This window comes from Aquarana catesbeiana, linkage group LG02 (genome assembly GCF_042186555.1).
Source record: "Aquarana catesbeiana isolate 2022-GZ linkage group LG02, ASM4218655v1, whole genome shotgun sequence".
Taxonomy (NCBI): domain Eukaryota; kingdom Metazoa; phylum Chordata; class Amphibia; order Anura; family Ranidae; genus Aquarana; species Aquarana catesbeiana.
In genome coordinates this window covers 657,438,699-657,452,326 of record NC_133325.1, presented here as the reverse complement: position 1 = coordinate 657,452,326, position 13,628 = coordinate 657,438,699, and the positions used below count along the sequence as shown (strand labels likewise).

Genomic DNA, 13,628 nt, shown 5'->3' with positions numbered 1-13,628 from the left:
AAACAAATGAGAGCTGCAAAATACTCACCATGCCTCTCAGCAAATAGCTTGGGGTGTCTACTTTCCAAAATGGGGTCATTTGGGGGGGGGTTTGTGCCACCTGGGCATTCCATGGCCTCCGAAACTGTGATAGGCAGTGAAGAGTGAAATCAAAAATTTTCACCCTTGGAAATCCTGAAGGCGGTGCTTGGTTTTCGGGGCCCCGTATGCGGCTAGGCTCCCAAAAAGTCCCACACATGTGGTATCCCCATACTCAGGAGAAGCAACTAAATGTATTTTGGGGTGCAATTCCACATATGCCCATGCCCTGTGTGAGCAATATATCATTTAGTGACAACTTTGTGCAAAAAAAAAAAAAAAAAAAAGTGTCACTTTCCCGCAACTTGTGTCAAAATATAAAATATTCCATGGACTCAATATGCCTCTCAGGAAATAGCTTGGGGTGTCTACTTTCCAAAATGGGGTCATTTGGGGGGGGGGTTTTGTGCCACCTGGGCATTCCATGGCCTCTGAAACTGTGATAGGCAGTGAAGAGTGAAATCAAAAATTTACACCCTTAGAAATCCTGAAGGCGGTGCTTGGTTTTCGGGGCCCCGTACGCGGCTAAGCTCCCAAAAAGTCCCACACATGTGGTATCCCCATACTTAGGAGAAGCAGCTGAATGTATTTTGGGGTGCAATTCCACATAGGCCCATGGCCTGTGTGAGCAATATATCATTTAGTGACAACTTTTTGTAAATATTTTTTTTTTTTTTTGTCATTATTCAATCACTTGGGACAAAAAAAATAAATATTCAATGGGTTCAACATGCCTCTCAGCAATTTCCTTGGGGTGTCTACTTTCCAAAATGGGGTCACTTGGGGGGGTTTGTACTGCCCTGCCATTTTAGCACCTCAAGAAATGACATAGGCAGTCATAAACTAAAAGCTGTGTAAATTACAGAAAATGTACCCTAGTTTGTAGACGCTATAACTTTTGCGCAAACCAATAAATATATGCTTATTGACATTTTTTTTACCAAAGACATGTGGCCGAATACATTTTGGCCTAAATGTATGACTAAAATTTAGTTTATTGGATTTTTTTTATAACAAAAAGTAGAAAATATCATTTTTTTTCAAAATTTTCGGTCTTTTTCCGTTTATAGCGCAAAAAATAAAAACTGCAGAGGTGATCAAATACCATCAAAAGAAAGCTCTATTTGTGGGAAGAAAAGGACGCAAATTTCGTTTAGGTACAGCATTGCATGACCGCGCAATTAGCAGTTAAAGCGACGCAGTGCCAAATTGGAAAAAGGACCTCTGGTCCTTAGGCAGCATAATGGTCCGGGGCTCAAGTGGTTAACTTATATGCACAGCACATCATGCGAAATGCCAGGATCCACAAATCACAAGCCGGAATTAGGATTGCCGGGAGAAAAACAAAAAAAAACGGCGGAACTCTGCATTAATAAGTGATTAAACAGTACTGACTGGCATATTCAAGGCTTTGGATATCTTTTTATATCCTTTTCCATCTTTGTAAAGTTTTATTACCTTGTTACGCAGGTCTTTTGACTGTTGTTTTCTACCTCCTCATGGCTCAGTTTCTAGCCTGCTTAGTGGATCCATGTGAGAGCTAACAAACTCATTGATTATTTATACACAGACACTAATTGTGATTTAAAAAGCCACAAACGTGGGAAATTAACCTTTAATTTAAATTAACAATTAATTTAATTTAACCTGTGTGTGCCACTTTATGTGTCTGTACCAAGGCCAAACATTTCAGGGTATGTAAACTTTTTATCAGGGCCATTTGGGTGATTTCTGTTACCATTATGATTTAAAAAAGGATCCAAAATGTGATAATAAATGGCTTCATGAGATTGCTCAGCTTAAATAAAAGACAGTTTTTTGGCATGATCAGTCATATTTTCATTATTAATGCCAAAATTTCACAATTTCTGCCAGGGTATGCAAACGTCTGAGCACGACTGTACCTAGATTAAGGTTTGATCTAGGCCAGTGCCAAGGTTAGTGTTTGGGTCAAGTAAGGGTAATTTTTTTTAGATTAGCAAGTCAGTCAGTGTGTATTAGGTAGGACAAAAAAAAAAAGCAAAATGCACACTATTGTTTTTGGGCTGTACTACGGGTACAAACAACAAATCACACACATATGTGGTAATCGCTGCAATCGTCGGGAGCAGGAATATTTATTTTAGGTTGTTCTTTGGTGGTAGGTTATGGCAGTAACCAGAAATATACAGCTAAATTTAAAGAAATATATATTGTTTTTACTATCTTGGTCCAGTTTTTCTTTGATAATCAAATAATTAAAAAAAAAAAAACAGGAGATATCCATAACCATTTACTACCAAATGAAAGCAGAATTTGTCCTGAAAAAAACAAGGTATAATACACCTGGATGCACAAAGTAGTTGGGATATGTACCGTTTTACTAACACAAAGTTGCAAAATTGTGCTTAGGCATTAAGATTTGTTTTACCCTTAGCAATGAAGGGGTTAAAGAAGGCAGTCCATAACCCTCTATTTCTTTTTTTGAGCCATTTCCTGGTGGACTTGCTAGTGTGCTTTAGATCATACACTATATTGTCAAAAGTATTGCGACACCTGCCTTTATACGCACACGAACTTTAATGGCATCCCAGTCTTAGTCTGTAGAGTTCAATATTGAGTTGTCTCATCCTTTGCAACTATAACCGCTTCAACTCTTCTGGGAAGGCTGTCCACAAGGTTTAGTGCATTTGTGAGGTCAGGCACTGATATGGACGAGAAAGCCTGGCTTGCAGTCTCCACTCTAATTCATCCCAAAGGTGCTCTATCGGGTTGATGTCAGGACTCTATACAGGCCAATCAAGTTCCTCCACCCCAAACTCGCTGATCCATGTCTTTATGGACCTTGTTTGTGCACTGGTGCTCAGTCATGTTGGAACAGGAAGGGGCCATCCCCAAACTGTTCCCACAAAGTTGAGAGCATGAAATGGTCCACAATGTCTTGGTATGCTGACTCCTTAAAAGTACCCTTCACTGGAACTAAGGGGCCAAGCCCAAACCCTGACAAACAACCCCACACCATAATCACCCCTCCACCAAATGTTTTAGACCAGTGCACAAAGCAAGGTCCATAAAGACATGGATGAGCAAGTTTGGGGTGGAGGAACTTGACTGGCGAGTAGGGTGGAGACTGCGAGCCAGGCCTTCTCATTCACATCAGTGCCGGACCACACAAACCCCCAAACATTCTGAGTTGTGCGCAGAATCGCTGCGATTTTTCCCACGATTCCAAATCACAGCAAAACGCACAACACATATTTAGGTGCCATTCATCATGAATTTTGCTGCGATTGTCAAGCTACAAAATGTGTGAGAATTGCAGCTAACCACAAGTGCAAAATCCCAGGAATTGGTCCCTGAGCATCTTTGGATCATTGGTCATGCACAGGGCAGCTCATTCAAGTGAATGGGCTGCCCTATGCGTGACACGCGTTTCCGTGTGAGAATCACGCTAACAAAACCACGAACTTGAGCGCAAGCTCCTGCTATACGTAGTGCAAACAAATGCCTTAGAACGGTTCTCTTTACAGCAGGGGTCTCAAACTGGCGGCCCTCCAGCTGTTGCAAAACTACAAGTCCCATCATGCCTCTGCCTGTGGGAGTCATGCTTGTAACTGTCAGCCATGCAATGCCTCATGGGACTTGTAGTTTCGCAACAGCTGGAGAGACGCCAGTTTGGGATCCCTGCTTTACAGGGTGCAATTGCTATCTAATCTAGGGCTGCAACTAATGATTACTTTCATAATTGAAGGCTGGAAAGCACTTGGGCTTTCACACTGAGACTGCAGGGAAGCCGTTTTGCAGGCACTTTACAGGCACTATTTTTAGCCCAAAGGCACCTGAAAAACGCCCCAGTGTGAAAGGGGTCTAACTGTTAGATTTTATGAGATGAAGGAAAAAAAAAAAAAAAAAAAAAAATGGTAAAAGAAAAAAAAAAAATTGGCCTAACATATCGGCCCAAAAAAAACAGTCGGGATCATATATCGGCCATTGCGATTTCTAAATATCGGCATCAGCCGGTCGACCTCTACTCAGAACCCCAAACATTATATTTTTTTTAGCAGAGACCCTAGGGAACAAAATGGCTGTTGTTGCAACTTTTTATGTCACACGGTATTTGTGCAGCAATTTTTCAAACATGTTTAAAAAAAAAACAAAAAAAAAAAAAAACAGTTTAATGAACTAAAAATAAAAACACTAAAGTTAGCCCAATTTTTTTTATAATGTGAAAGATGTTACGCCGAGTAAATAGATACCTAACATGTCATGCTTTAAAATTGCGCATACTTGTGGAATGGTGCCAAACTTCGGTACCTAAAAATCTCCATAGGCAGTGCTTTAAACATTTTTACAGGTTACCTGTTTAGAGTTACAGAGGAGATCTTGAGCTAGGATTGTTGCTCTTGCTCTAACGTTCGTGGGGATACCTCACATGTGTGGATTAAACGCCTTTTACATATGTGGGTGCAACGCATGTATGTGCTCTATTCTGTGTGTGAGCATGTAAGGACGGGGGCGCTTTACATATTTACATAGTAGGTGAGGTCGAAAAAAGACACAAGTTCAACCTATGTGTGTGATTATATGTCAGTATTACAGTGTATATCCCTTTATGTTGAGGTCGTTCAGGTGCTTTTCTAATAGTTACAAGAAACTATGTCCTCCGCTGAGACCACCGCCTGTGGAAGGGAATTCCACATCCTTGCTGCTCTTACAGTAAAGAACCCTCTACGTAGTTTAAGGTTAAACCTCTTTTCTTCTAATTTTAATGAGTGGCCACGAGTCTTGTTAAACTCCCTTCCGCAAAAAAGTTTTATCCCTATTGTGGGATCACCAGTACGGTATTTGTAAATTGAAATCATATCCCCTCTCAAGCGTCTCTTCTCCAGAGAGAATATGTTCAGTGCTCACAACCTTTCCTTATAACTAACTTTACATTTTTTTTTTTTTTATTGTTTATTTTACACGTTTTCTTAATTTTTTTTTTTTTGGATCACTTTTATTCCTTTTACAAGGAATATAAACATCCCTTGTAATAGGAATAGTGCATGATAGATCCTCTTTATGGAAAGATCTGGGGTCAATAAGACCCCACATCTCTCCTCCAGGCTGGAAAGCCAGAGATAAAAAAAACAAAACAATCTCGCTTTCCAGCCGAGTACATGGCAGTGTTTACAACTGCCAGGCCGGACATGACATCATAACATTGTGTCCGGGCCTCCAAGAGTCATAGAGACAGTCGGGGACCATCTGGTTCTCGGTATTCTCTATGGTGAATACCATAGATCGCACAGGCAAGCTGGTAGAAGCACCGGAGTTGGCTAATTGCCAGCTCCTATCTCTCCAAAGTGACTCACCTGTTAATGATATCCTGCTTGTCAGTCCTGCCTACTTAAGCCGTCCAGTCCAGATGATCTTTGCCTTGGTCACATCTCTAGAGATACTCTCCTGTGTTCCTGTTAAAGACTTGCTTGGCTGACATTCCTTCTGGCTGCAGATCCCGCTTGCTGTTCTACTACGCTCATCTCTGGCTCCCTGATGTTTTGCCTTGTCTGACTATCCGTTATGGTTCCTGAACTCTGGCTGTGTTTTGACTATGTTTACTCTGTTTACCATTATTTAACAAGTGTGATTTAACTGTACTTCTGTCTCAGTCCGATTCATGGTTTCTGACAACAGTCCAGAGTTCCCCTTCTCTTAACTGCAACTAGGGAAAGGGCCCAAAGTCTCAGGACTGAGATTGCCTTATGTTAGTTGTACAGAGGAAGATTACGAATGCCTAATCCAATATGGAATTTTTACTTATTTGCGGAGCGGTCCAGATAAGTGATGCCTGGTGTCTCCTGAAAAGTGTCATCTATTACTTGCCCGGTGGGACACAAGGGATCTGTGTAACCCACACTGGCTACTTTTCTACCCAGGTCTGACAGCAAATTTACCTTGGCATTTTCTCCACACTGCAGGCTCAGGGCCACAACTCTACATGCCATGTTCTCTCCAGGGCAGTCTCCGTCAGGGAAGGTTTTCTGGAGCAGTCGTTCCACATACTCTCCCGGTCAACGTATTCTATCCAGCACAGCATTACACAATAGCTATAGCATGTAGCCTCCAAAGCTCACACATTATTTAATAATACATTTATAAACCGCATTCACCCTGCAGGTCAGAGCCATGTCCACTGTTAGGCCCCATTCACATATGGGCAGTTTGGAGTTATGCGCAGAATCGCTGCGATTTTTCCCACGATTCCAAATCACAGCAAAACACGCAACACATATTTAGGTGCCATTCATCGTGAATTTTGCTGAGATTGTCAAGCTACAAAATGCGTGAGAATTGCAGCTAACCACAAGTGCAAAATCCCAGGATTTGGTCCCTGAGCATCTTTGGATCATTGGTTATGCACAGGGCAGCCCATTCAAGGGAATGGGCTGCCCTATGCGTGACACGCGTTTCCGTGTGAGAATCACGCTAACAAAACCACGAACTTGATTGCAAGCTCCTGCTATACGTAGTGCAAACAATGCCTTAGAACGGTTCTCTTTACAGCAGGGGTCTCAAACTGGCGGCCCTCAAGCTGTTGCAAAACTACAAGTCCCATCATGCCTCTGCTGTGGGAGTCATGCTGTAATGCCTCATGGGACTTGTAGTTTCGCAACAGCTGGAGAGCCGCCAGTTTGAGACCCCTGCTTTACAGGGTGCAATTACCATCAAATCCAGGGCTGCAACTAATGATTTTTTTCATAATCGATTAGCTGGCCAATTAATCGGATAATAACCTTAAAAAAAAAAATAAAATAAAAAAGTGTGGTGTATAATTTAGTTACTATGTAAAGTTTAAAAAAAAAAAAAAGGCAATGTATTCTTAAATATCTATATGCAGTGGTAAATATAAATAACCAACTATATGGTTAGGGAGCAAAATCTCTAATCCACTCTGAGCTGAGAGTAACAGACAGAAGAGACATACTGTATATACTATTAGAGGCCGAATCTGGTAAATATCAGATGACTCAGAGATCAAAAGTGTATTATGTATGACAGAGTCAAGGTGGCTTGATAAAAGCTCCCTGCACCTGCTATCACGTATGCTGGCCATACAAAAACAATGTCTTCCTTCAAAATATGTTTTTCATTTTAAGAATGTTTGTTTGATTTTCTAATCGTTATTGGGGTTAAATTGACATTCGTATTCAACCACAGTGACGGGAAAATTCAAAGGAGCAGAATAGAAAACTTCTTGGTCAAAGGAATTTTCGGACAGTGTATGTGGTTTTCATTCACAGATTACATTCATTTTAAAACTGTTAAAACTGAATGTTAAAAGCAAGTGAAATTTTCAAAACGAGATTCTTTCATTCAGTGAATTTACAAAAAAATTTGGTATGAATATTCTCGTCCGAAAATCAATACGTGTATGGCCAGCATAAGGCTCGGTTCACACCTATGCAGTTTGCTTTTGATCTGCAGTGCTTTTTGCTGTACGTTTTTGCAAAACAAATAATACATTCTGTATGCAGGCAAACTAAAGGGCTGACCAACTAATCGATTATGAAATTAGTTGACAATCATTTTCATAACTGATAATTTGTTTTAGCCCTAATCTAATCTTCAAAATGTACATTTCTGTACTGTGGCCACATTAGGCAGTATAAATTTCTCTTACAGTACCAAGTAAGATGACCACCTGAAATTCTTTAATCACTTATATGTTTACAATTTTACATTACTGAATATTTTTGGATGCAATATTTACAGGTATGACAATAGTCAAAGTGCAGCAGCAGTGTTGTCTAAGGATGCAAGAAAGGCACATCTCAGTTGTACATCCCTGACATACAGTAGCTAACTATGATAAACTCATAAAACATGTCACCCATGTTATAATGAACATTTAGTAAAATACTGTTTGATAAACAGGTCACTTATAACGTGGCTTCACTGTAAGGCCAGAAATGCAAAAGGGATTTATCATGAAGCATCAGATGGTAACTGCCACTCTTAGGCCTCATTCACACCATGGTGCAAAGACATCAATTTTTCTGCATGCGTTCTGCAAAGGCTCAAAGAAAACAATGGTTCTCTATGTGCCCTGTTCACACCACAATGTGTAGATTTTTTCTGTGCAGGAATCCACAATGTCTATGTAGTTTTCTACACAGGAACAAAACTGACATGAAATCAATATTGGTGTGAACAGGGCACATAACTGATGCACATGAAAAATGGGGCATCACACTGGTGTAGTGGGTAGCACTCTCACCTAGCAGCAAAAAGGGTCGCTGGTTCGAATCTCAACCACGACACAAACTGCCTGGAGTTTGCATGTTCTCCCTGTCCATGCGTGGGTTTCCTCCGGGTACTCTGGTTTCCTCCCACACTCCAAAGACATGCTGGTAGGTTAATTGGCTTCTGTCTAAAATTGTCCCTAGTATATGAATGTGAGTTAGGGACCTTAGATTGTAAGCTCCTTGAGGGTAGGGACTGATGTGAATGTACATTGTATATGTAAAGCGCTGAGTAAATTGACAGCACTTTATAGGAGTACCTTAAATAATAATAATAATATTATTAACTACTGTCAATGTGCATAAAAACTGACTGAAACACACACATGAAAACTGATGTAAACTCATGTTTCTGCAAGTAAAATCTGCATGGTTTTCCCATCAGTTTTCATGCACGTATGGTGTGAACGAGTCCTTGGACTCCCAAGTCACATATTAGTGACTATGAAATTGAAAGGGACTCCAGTTTTCTTCACCGCCCTGAGCCATCAAGCTGCCTGGAAGTCATAGAATGGCATATTGCATCTGACGTTCTAAAGATTTCTTTTATTTATTACACCCAACAATCTTGCAGCACCATACATAAATCTCAACCTATGTACTTTGGACGCCGAAGAACGTCAGGTTATAAAAAGTGCTTAGTGCCCTAAATCAATACAATGTGATTTTTTTCCCCCTCAAACTAGATGTAGCTCTGCTGTCATCTGTCTGTGCTGTAAATAACACAGTACATAAAATAATATATCATAACCAGTCATGTAATATTTTTTGTTTGTAAAGTAAACCTGTCACAAACCAAAACATATGATAAAAACATGCACAAGCAGAGATTAACGGTAAAAAATTAAACGTCTAAATGTAGATGCAGAAATGTAGGCAGATAAAATCATATACAAATCTCGGCTGCCCATCACACACATTACAACCAGACTGTACAATCCTTTAGCTCTTCTAAAAATGATGAGGTTCAATGGCCTGCTTGACTGAATAAAAACTGATTGGTGGGTATTTGATTTCCACAAGTACTCGCTCCAATTTCCGGTCAGATCGCCGCTGTAATCTAAGTGGACGTTGGAAGTTTGGCACCCCCCCCAGCCTGCGGGACAATCATTAGTCCAGTGCAGTTTGCGTGTTTTCAGCAGAGAGCAATTTGAAGTCCGCTCTCTGCTGACGTCACACAGATCAGTCCAGGCACCGCATCATCCCGACTCCGGGAGTCTGGATCCGCCAGGTGCCTGGACTGATGGGTGTCTCAGCAAGCCGCTGAGACGGCTGCTCCCCGCCCCTCCACAGCTCAGCGCTCCAGTGAGTGTGAAGGAGCAGAGCAGGAGAGCGGCTGATTGACATCGGTGGTGTTTGGTGGCTCGGATGTCAGTGAAGAGGCACCGAGGGACAGATGCAGCATCAGTCCCATGCTGTATCCACCTAGGTAAGTATGAGTCTACAATAACCCCCAAACCCATACTTCTCTTTTAAGAATACATAGTTTAGGTAAATCTAAATTTGATTTTACAAATACTGTAAACGTATATGGTGATCTAAAGGGGCCAATAATAAGACAGGGCAGGCTGAGATCCAAATGTAAATTGAGCTGTCTATTCTCTGGGCTACTGAACTTCCTGGCATACAGTTTCCACTAAAGGTAATCTCTGTACATGCATTTTTCATTAGAGTGAGTTGCTCAGGTTTGTAACAGGTTTACTACCAAGAGTAGGCAACTCGTGGCTCTCAATTTTTCACTTGTACTAAAAGTCCCAGCACCTTAAAAGCCACGTACAACATCTAAATGCCTTAGGGATCATGCACATGGCCAATTAGGGTGAACACTGCCCAGATCCGCGTATCCCATGCTGTGGTGAGAACAGCCAGGTGTTTCTGACAAGCTGAGGACAGGATACCTGTACAAATCAATGACGACCTGACACTATCCACTTGTAATCTCACATGAAGTAATTACATGTGAACAGACCTGGACAGTGTCAGCCTGTCATTGATTTTTACAGACTTCTTGTCCTCAGCTGATCGTAAACATCTGACTGTTCTCTCTGCAGGAATACACTGATCTGGGAGGTGTACAGGCCTAGTGAGTGGTGCATGTGACCCCCAAGGGGGTAAGAATAATTGGCAGCTGCCACCACATGCTGCAACTAGCATTTTTACTACACAATATGCCTCCATGAAGATGTACCAATGCAGACCCTTTTCTGTGTCTCCAATTACAGCCTGCATGTCTATCGTCAAAGACAACTACAGGGAAAAAGAAGCCACTGGACTAGTTAACTGTTAAAGTAAACTGCAAAATGCATTGGACACTGGTGCCTGTGTTGGAATTATGCCAAGTGTGACAGCATGAGGCTGGAATTTCATCCACATCAGTTGCCAGCACATCTGGGTCATGCTCTGCCCGCAGGACAGCCTGTTGACTAGCCATCAAAAGACAACTTGTGCCAGCCTCGCTTTTTTTTCTGTCTAAGACAACAGGAGAGGGGATAGAGACACGCACTGGATACAACATGCCTCATCTTGATCAATCTGAAGAGGTCAGCAGGCAACAAGTTCTCAGACAGTTTGCTTATTATTTTATGTGGTCCCAAAAAAAAAGGGCAGCTGGCATCCACAAAAATCAATGCATCCAGCAGACAGCAGCTGCTTAGAGTTAGAGGTGTTCCTCCCCAGTCCACCTAAAGGTGCATTTGACCAGAGGAATAACTTCTTCATGAGTGTTCTTCACAGGTGTTCCAGCAGAAACAATAATTTGTTATTTGTTATGGCAGCGTAGATGTGACAGCAGAATCAGAATTTCATTTTCGGAAAGGTATTTTCTGTTAGGCTTAATGCAGGCTGGGCTTAAAAAAAAAAAAAACCAAAAACACCAGTTCCCTTGGCAAAAAAAAAAAAATAGAGCATTTTTGTACGGAAGTTTAGGAGTGTTTTGCGTTATTTCTGCCAGAAAGCTCCAATCAAAAACACAAACCAGAAGGGTTTTTTTTTCCTGTCCCTAAAACTGAGCTTAAAATATGCTCCTAAACTTCATAAATGTGCATGGATACATAGGATAACATTGAACTACTACACACAAAACTCCTGTAGAAGCAGTGTTCTTTAAGCCAGTGTGCATGGACCCTTAAAGTGGAACTCCAGGAATTGCAGCACTTTTAAAAAAAATGTGCTGGCTAATAAAGAGTTAGGTCCAACAAGGTGTATGCCACCTTCTTTCTTTTATATACATTTTTTACAGATTGCCATGAGTACAGCTATCGCTATACTTACAACTCTTCAGCACTGGACCTTCAGACCTCTAATACAACAGCTGCAGAATTGTTTGTACCTGTTCTACCTGCCCCCTCCCCTCCTCTAAACCAATCATTTGTGAAGCCATTTACAAATTACAAAGCATTCAGTGAATGGACAGTGGGAGGGAGGGCACAGCGGCTGCTATGTAGCAAAGAACCTCTCTCCTTTCAGAGCGTCAGGGGTATAGCGATAGCTGCACACCCAGTGATCAGTAAAAAAATGTAAATGGTAAACAAAAGAGATAAGTCCATGAGGTGGCATTCACATCGCTGGACTTATCCACTTATAATCCAGCAAGTTCTACTGGAGTTCCACTTTACGCTGTATTTAAATCTAATTTGATTATTTTCTTTGGCAAGCACCCACCCATGCATCTCTTTAATTACTATTCTGTACTTAGATGTGTGCCGACATAGGGAGTCATCAGGAAAAATAAATAGTGTTATCAAAGCAGTCATTTTCCTTTCCTGATGCCTCTCTATATCAGCATATATTTCCCACTCTTGTGTATTTTTTAGACTAGCCAAGTGGAACAGCAAGCATGTCAGTAGTCAAGTATTTTGTTGGCTAGTCAAGAGGCTGTCCTGGAGGGTGGCACAGCATGACCCTGACGCGAGGAGGATGGAAAAATTATGGCATTTGATTTGAACTATTTTCTGTTACGATTTCACATTTAGCCTTCTTTATTGGGGTCTGAGAGAAGGACTGTCTCTGTCTTCCAAAGTAACCAATCAGAATCTCCGTTTCATTCTTCAATCTGCACTGGAAGACAGACAAGGAAAGTCAGATTGGCCGCTATGAGCAGATCTGAAGAGACGATGTTCCCCTTAGATACTAAATGGGCTCCAAAGCAATTTCTAATCAGACAGATTTAAAGACACCCAAAAAAGCACTAGTATCCGTAAACGTTTGGCTTCGGGCTTTAAACAACTCCAATAGAGGGATCATTGGTGTGGTGAACATGGCAGGCCGTAGTCAGCCCTTGAGGAAGAAGTACAACAAGAGGGTCGGTAGGAATATGAAAACAGCAGCCAGTTCAGCTGTCTTGTTCAGCTCCGATCCTATGTTCTTCTCTTTCCTCGCCTTCTCAATCTGTTCCCGTCTTTCCTTCCAGAGTTTCTCCCTCGCCAACTGCTCTCCGTAGTGCGCCTGGTAAAACGCGTCAAAGTCAAACATCTGCTTGGTAGGGGTGAAGGAGGACGAGGCACTGGACGCCTGTCTCTGGCCAGCGGCCTCTTTACGTGATGGGCTCTTCCCACTGGGCTTCCTGGCGGTGCGGACATCCTCCAGGCTCAGGATGCCCCGGTCATACTTCTTCCTCAGGCTGGTGCTGCCCAGGACATGGTAGGCCTCTGTCACCTGGCCAAAGTGCCTGCTGGCGGCCTCGTTGCCGGCGTTGCGGTCCGGATGGAAGCGGAAGGACTGCTTGTAGTAGGCGGTCTTGATTTGGGCCTGGGTGGCATTGCCGGAAACCTCCAGAATGTCGTAGTATCCGGTGCGGGACGTGTACAGCGGCTCCCCCGACTCCACCGCTCCGTTGTTATACCCACGACGGCGACCCCCAGTCTGGTGGAAGGATGCTCTGGGGCCACTCCCCTGACTGTAGAAGCGGGCCCCCAGTGTGGCAATCTGTGGCATGTCACCTGGCACACACCTACACTGGCCCCTGAGAACAGAGGGCCACAATGTCCGCTTCCTATGGCTGCATTCAGCTGTCTCTCTGTTACCTGCACAGAATGGAGCCAGCACAGCCTCCCGAGCCCGGCCACCCGGGATAACATCTTCTATAACCGGAAACTGAGCACTTCTCTGCAACAACCTCAGCCTGACCTCCGCCATGTCTACCGGAGCAGAGGCCGGTCTCCGACAGCCAGCAGCATGACACGATGCCAAGGAAGGCGGAGTCACGGCGGCAGACAGTCCAAGCTGACCAGCAATTGGTAGTCCAGTCACATCTCCCAACAATCTTAACCAATCAAATAAAGGATA

The 13,628-nt window shown here is 42.5% G+C and overlaps 1 protein-coding gene across 1 annotated transcript; it reads right to left on the bottom strand.

Annotated features, from left to right (window-relative positions):
- Positions 1-12,378: 12,378 nt before the first annotated feature.
- Positions 12,379-13,579, bottom strand: DNAJC30 (DnaJ heat shock protein family (Hsp40) member C30). Its single transcript, XM_073616575.1, has one exon. It carries the CDS (start codon positions 13,476-13,478, stop codon positions 12,615-12,617), a length of 864 nt encoding a protein of 287 aa, XP_073472676.1. The 5' UTR covers positions 13,479-13,579; the 3' UTR covers positions 12,379-12,614.
- Positions 13,580-13,628: the final 49 nt, after the last annotated feature.

Bases quoted from the DNA above. Each gene is read 5' to 3' on its own strand.
- DNAJC30 (XM_073616575.1), bottom strand. From the start codon at position 13,478: ATGGCGGAGGTCAGGCTGAGGTTGTTGCAGAGAAGTGCTCAGTTTCCG.